This window comes from Trachurus japonicus, chromosome 5, assembly GCF_045865225.1.
Source record: "Trachurus japonicus isolate A0001 chromosome 5, Traja_1.0".
In the NCBI taxonomy this organism is placed as follows: domain Eukaryota; kingdom Metazoa; phylum Chordata; class Actinopteri; order Carangiformes; family Carangidae; genus Trachurus; species Trachurus japonicus.
In genome coordinates this window covers 29485811-29492487 of record NC_140911.1, presented here as the reverse complement: position 1 = coordinate 29492487, position 6677 = coordinate 29485811, and the positions used below count along the sequence as shown (strand labels likewise).

The following is a 6677-nucleotide window of genomic DNA, read 5'->3' as shown; positions in this document are numbered from 1 at the left end:
TATTTGATTATCTTACATGACATTTTTAACATAATAATAGACATAATGGCATAAGAAACAGTTACTACTACATAAAAAGGACAGTAAAAGCAGATCATTTCATATGGAAAATCATTTATTGAACAAGTTCTTTAACTGCATCAGCACGAATTGCCAGAGTGAGAAACAAGCAAAGTAGAGAAGATGCCCTCTTTCACAATAGTGACAGGTAAAAAACAGAATTACAGATGTTCTAGGCTTCCCAATGACTGCCTGCAAATAACAGCATCAGTATTTACAACATTTGCTGAGTCTGCCTTCTGTCACTGGCACAAAGTATGCTCCTCCTACTGGTGATGCATATCAGTGTTACCCATCAAAAAAGTAAAAGTCATTTAAGAGTTAACCAAGAATGATAAAAAGCAAACAAAAACATTACATACGTATTTTAATTCGGTCAAGCAGTTAAAAAAAAAATTACAGGGTGGTGATGCAAAACTGAATTCAGTATTCAATTTCAGAACATGCAGGGAAAGATAAAAGTCCTTTCATGTGAACACTAAACTCAAAAGGCAAAACAAAAAAATATTGTAGGGGGAAAAAAAACCCACATGTCTTGTTAACAGACTAGTACACCATATTTAACATATTTGATCTTAGAGTGCCGTGAGCTGGCTAACAAAATCTAAAAAGAAAAACATGACTATAAAAATTCATATTGTCAAACTATAGCAGGGTCCTGCAGATGAACCATCCTTTGAGGTCTTCATTTTCTCTCGTTAGACCGTGAACGACTGTAAAACACAGGAATACAAATGAATACACTTGAAATCTCAGTTTAAGAAGATTTTCATAGTCAGCTTTAAGTGTCAAACGTACCTCCTTGACTGTGAGAAGGATCTTGAACGCTTGCGATTCTTGTCTCTGGAGAGAGACCGATATCTACGTCTGTCTCTTGACAGAGACCTGGTGCAAAAAAAAAAAAATTATAATTTTATTAACATGGCTTTTTACTTATCATTAACAAACAGAATTTCAATAAAAACTGCCCTCAGACTTACCTGCTGCGACTGCGACTGAGACTCCTCCTCCTAGGTGATCTATGTTGTAGGTGAAGTTAAAAAAAACAACAAAAAATTAGGACAGAATTTAACCTCTCCTATTACTAATGAAGCCTTTAGTGCTCCTGATGTCTATGGCTATATGCAAGTCCTTGTCTGTTTATAGATGGATCATCTGCAACAAGTGGGGAAAACATATCCTTAGATCATCTGTCTACTACTATGCTTCTATAAAATTGGTTTAAACAATGCTGGAGGCAAGCAGCTTGTGCAAACAACTTTGACTGAGATTGGTTTCAGTTTTACATCAAAGAAACATGTATGAGGGACATATCATGAACCACTACTAGGACTAGTTATTTAGCACCGAAGCCATTAGCAACCTCCATGAGTTAGCTCTTAAGACTGATGCAGAACAACATTGTCAACACACAAATTTTGATTTTTTTTTTTTTGCTCCAATGCTCTCAAATTGAAAAGATGTGTTCACTGAAAGGGGAGCTATAATTAACTAAAACCAAGGTACACTTCTAATGATTATCACTCATGACTTAGAGCCATGAAAATAAATTTTGTGCTGTGATCATCTCATACATGTAGTTTGCAACTGAAAACTAAAGATTGACAGCAAATTTCATTAACCACAACTTTTAAACCTTCAGATTTTCGCAACGGTGCTCCAAAATTGCTCAAATGCTCTAACTGCTGAGGGAAGAATGTCAAGCAGCGTTGAAAGCTAGATTAAGCATAAAATCTATAAAGAGCAGGATAAAAGAAACTTACTATTTTGGGGGATTTGGACAACATAGAAATGACGCAAGGAAGCCAGACTGATGGTGAGGGAGGTCGAATTGCAGAGAGGATTTACCACATGATGCAAATGTTGGCGATATGAAGTTGCTTGGTGGCTGGTTGGAGGGGGTAGTTGTAGATTTTCCCTGCCTTTTTGGGGGGGTGGGTGGGTTGGGATGTAAGCCAAGGGCTGTTCCCGTTGATACAGTAGTTGTGTGGAGAATAGAAAGAGTAAAGACGCTGATTGGTTGATAATGTGAAGTGGACCGCTGTCGATTGGGTTAAGGTTGGAGGAAGAAGAGGAGGGTGCTGAACTGCATGCTCAGGAACCAAAAGGTTGGTGGAACCTGACGACTGGCGGTGCGCCTGGGTCATGTGACAACACCAGCCAAGCTGACTGGGGCTCGCTGGACAGCAGTCACATGATGCTGAAAGAGGACTAGTTGACTGACTCAGATGGTGAGAAGCGTGGTGGTGACTCTGAAACGGGGTTCAGTTTTATTAATAGATGGCAACTGAACTCAGAAAGAAAACAAAATTTACACCTGCAGAAAGTACCTATGAAAATGTTTGATGGATGATGAAATGCTAACCTCTTAAAATGTCCCCGTAATGCAATATCACTCTGTTAGAGCTGGGTGTTCTACAGGCATACCGCTTTAAGAGTTCATAAATAGTCAAGGACTGACATAAGTTGCCTTTTGGACTCTGCTTTCAAACTTAACAACATTGACATTGATAGAAAAATACACTTCACTGCAGTGAATATTTAAAATTTGTTTCAAGTGTCACTCCAGGTAAGTAAGGATTAGACTTTTTAAAAAAACAAATTAGGAAAATCAACACATCAACACATCACATCCTGAAGCAGCCAGATTCACAGATTTCTATTTATGAACTCATATTCTGTGTGCTAATAATAATAATAATCACTATAATTCACTAGGTCATAGAGATAATCAGTCAGAAACTTTACTCCGTACTTGGCCATTGCTTGAAGGTTAACTTGAACAGGTCTAAATATCTAAAAGATTTGCCTGTGGGTGGTTGGTAAATGGCTTCATTAAACTCATATTTTGAAGGAATCAAATGACTAATGCTTACACTGTGTGAGGAATGTAAATCTGCTCTGCTATTTTTGTTTTCACACGACATTGCCACAGAGACTGTAAATAAATGGTAAAATTAATTATCAAGTGGGAAAATTCATACCTGCGTCTGACTGGAGGACTACGTCTCCTTAATTCATCGCGGGGGCGTCTACTCCAGGATGGGGGAGGGCCACGGCTCCTGGAGCGCTTTTCCCCAGTGGATAACTCCACACGCACTCGACAGCCACACATGGTTCTAAACAAAAGTTATCAAAAACAGGAATTGAAAAACAACAAATCCAAAACAAAACTAAACATTGAAAAAAAAACAAAAAAAACACTAGAGATGTGCAGAAGACATTACCTTCCATCCAGTTCTCTTACAGCATCAGATGCATCTCTGGGATCTTCAAACTCTACAAAAGCAAAACCTGGCGGATTCCTGGCGACCCAAACACTTCTTAGAGGACCATAATACCCAAAGGCCCTTTCCAGTTCTGTCTTATTTCCATTATTTCCTAGATTTCCAACATAAACCTTGCAGTCAAGGGGACAGTCTCTGTGAAGAGCAGGGTCTGAAATGAGAAGAGTCAGAAACTAACATGAAGCATTTTCTAAATGTGGCCTGCAAAGGATTTAAACTCATTCTGCATCATCCAATTGACAAGTGTCTCTGAAGAGGTTCTTTGTCATTTTCCCCCATTTATGCCTTACTTAAAGGTGAATGTATGTTTTCAGGAGCTATCTATCAAGAAGTTACAACCATCAGTTCCTGCAAAAGCATGAGGCTTCTACGCAGCCATTTACTGCACAGGGGACACGGCTTAAATTTATTAGTTTGAGAAATATGACGATGCATTGAGTCCAAAAATGTAGTCACTGTTTATATTGAAGTAGCTAATATTACAAAATGTTCAGTGCTGTTTCATGACCAGCCTTGATTTACAGGAATTGTGTAACCATATAATCAACTCAGTTGTCCGGGTAATGAAAAAAAATAATGTTGTAATTCATGTTACATTAAAAAAACTAGTATTATTAGGGACAACAATGAATATTTGCAGCAAACAATGAAGTGTGAGAGAGCAAAACTGCTAGCCTGACAAGCCAGACTATATCATTAAAATGTAGTCTGGCAACGACCGGTAGACCTCGGCTCAATCCAGGGGGCGGGATGAAGGCTGTCTTTCAAACTGCCTCTGCACGCAATAGGGTAGCGCTACGACCAATCAGAGCAAAGAGCAGGATGACGTTAGCCTGACAAGCCAATTAAAATGTATGTCGTCATCGCGTTAAGCCCACCCAACGACTCTCTAAACAGATAGAGTGCTGTGATTGGTGAACACAATCAATTTGTTTATTTCGGGCATGTCAATTTAAATAATCATCATCACACTTCATCTTAGTTCAAATAATACAATACACATGGCCGAAAGGGAAAGCGGGAGAAGCAAAAGCTTATCTAGTCCCGCCCCCACCTGCGGAGCAAATATATTTGCTGCCGCTAGGGTGGCAACAAAACTGCCACATCATACTAACAATCACGCACAAGGTAAGAGCACAACTTCCTTTTAGATCCAGCATGGAAAGGTTCCATCAGTGACTTGGTAAAGTAACATGTTAACATACCTCCCATTGTACCAGATATCTCTGTCCTTTTTAAAGAGTTGTTCAATCAGATACACCTGAAAGAAAAGAAAGAGTTATAGCCACATACCAGCGTTCAGTGCAATGCATGCAGTGTGTCTACCTAAAGGGATATTTCAACATTTTGGCAAATTCGCCTATTGCCATAATCCCTATAGTTTTAGGAGTAGGTTCATTAACTTTCATTATGAGTGCAAGCTGTTTTTAGATCGGCTGGGCAGAGACGCAAACTGCTCGGCTAACGCAACGGAGGCTCACGGTATTTCCATGTTTCCCTCACCAAACTAAATACACAATCCAACAACTCCAAAACACTCTTGTGGACAAGTTGTGACCTGCATATTCACAACACTATGAAATGTCGTATAATTAAGTGACATTACGACACATGAAGCAAATACTCAGAACTACTTGCTTCTGAAATCACTCCAGTTCCGGCTACGCATTTGCCTCGAAAACAACTCTTGTCTTGCGATGTTACATTATTATCTCATAGTGTGGTAAATGTAGGTTACAACTTGTCCATGGGAGCGTTTTGGAGTTGTTGGATTGTGTATTTGATGAGGAAATACTGCGTGCCGTGCAGAGCTCACGTCTGCCCCGCCGATCTATAGGGATGGCAATAGACGAATTTGCTAAAATGTTTAAATATCCCTTTAAGGTTGTTGAGTCCATCTTCAAAACACAAAAAAACCCTAGATACCTGATCAAAAGCATATTTAATACATTTCTAGGTTTTGCTTCACACCTGGAGCACCATGAAGCCTCCTCAAGCTGTACAAATACTGGTCTGACTGCCTTTCAAGCTGCATTTCACAGAAAGAGCTGACTGTGCAATGACAGCAATGAATGGAACGCGATTATACAGGCGAGGACCAATCAATGCCGTCTAATGCAATAATTCTGCACTAAACTCTTGATAACAATAAAACACAAAATGAATCATCTTGGTAATTATAGAGGAAGGGTGTAGATTGGTAGTTAAACTGTGTTGTATTACACTAATTGTCGTCGGTTGTCAGATATTTTGGAGTGCATTTATATCGAAGGGTAAAATTAAGCACAGAAATATCAATCTGTGCACTGAAAACAGTTCTTTAAAATGTTCGCACAATTGACGCAACACCTCTATAAAATGTTTATAATAAAAACTGAGCATATAACGGCTTATTGTCAGAAGGCTTTATTAATGAACCGCATTGTTTTGTTTTTTTAGGTACCTCTGATAAACTGGCCACAGAGTATAACGTTAGGATTTATCGCTCTTGTTATAGTCAGCAGTCGGCACCAGCTCCACTCAGCCATGCTAACGCAAGCTAGCTCGGTTTCGTTAGCATGTGCGTATCAGAAGCGTGGGTAACGTTAACGCTTTTATAAATCGCACGGAATTAATTTAGGACGCAAATGTCCCCGGTGTACACATTAATTATATCAAGTTATTAATTAAGTCAAACTGCCACACCTTTAGTCAGGATTCACCACCACCCGCAGACCATGGTAACATTATAGCTAGCCTAGCCCGCCCACAATGTAGCTGCATTCAAAGTTAGCATCCAACACGACGACATCGTTATACAGAGATATCCCTTCGAGGCTAACAAGAACATTGACCAGGTTTGTGTGATATATGGCATGATAAGATCAAGCAGATTGAGATTCAACAAATATAACTCACCTTCTTTTGAAGCTACAGTGGAATAAAAATGTTAGCTGCGGTATCCACGCCCCCTGTCCCAGCTGCTAGCTTCACTTGTTGTTAGCACCGGCGGCTCGGCGGAAGGAGGCGACGACGAGTCCTGCTTCTTCGCTTGGTTAATTAGCGCTCACAGAGGTGCGTCACATCAAAGACCGCCCCCCGCTGCGCCGGAATGGACAGTGGACCATTATACACAAAACCCAGTGCATCGACACACAACCCCCCTGTCCAACTTCAACCAAACATTATTCAAGAAACGTTTTTTGTGTGTGATATCTTTCCAAACTACTCTTATATGATCCCAGTCTCCTGGAAGAGTGAGTCGAGTCGGTTATGAATTGTTTTTTTTGGAGAATCAGACATGGGTGGATTTAAATGAGCTTAGGAGCGCAGAGGTCCTGTTGGAACTCT

At 39.9% G+C, this 6677-nt stretch overlaps 1 protein-coding gene across 1 annotated transcript; it reads right to left on the bottom strand.

Moving 5' to 3' along the window:
- Positions 1 to 96: 96 nt before the first annotated feature.
- On the bottom strand, positions 97 to 6331 carry srsf3a (serine and arginine rich splicing factor 3a). Its single transcript, XM_085777257.1, has 7 exons — positions 6246 to 6331; positions 4553 to 4608; positions 3288 to 3498; positions 3045 to 3179; positions 1041 to 1079; positions 859 to 945; positions 97 to 773 (listed from the first exon to the last, which is right to left on the bottom strand). The coding sequence occupies exons 2-7, from the start codon at positions 4557 to 4559 to the stop codon at positions 746 to 748; spliced, it is 507 nt and encodes a 168-aa protein (XP_085633383.1). The 5' UTR covers positions 4560 to 4608; positions 6246 to 6331; the 3' UTR covers positions 97 to 745.
- Positions 6332 to 6677: the final 346 nt, after the last annotated feature.

Coding starts and splice junctions, on each gene's coding strand:
- srsf3a (XM_085777257.1), bottom strand. Junction 3,180..3,287: donor GTAAGAGAACTGGATGGAAG/GTAATGTCTTCT, acceptor ACTTTTGTTTAG/AACCATGTGTGGCTGTCGAG. Junction 774..858: donor TCCTTCTCACAGTCAAGGAG/GTACGTTTGACA, acceptor TGTGTTTTACAG/TCGTTCACGGTCTAACGAGA.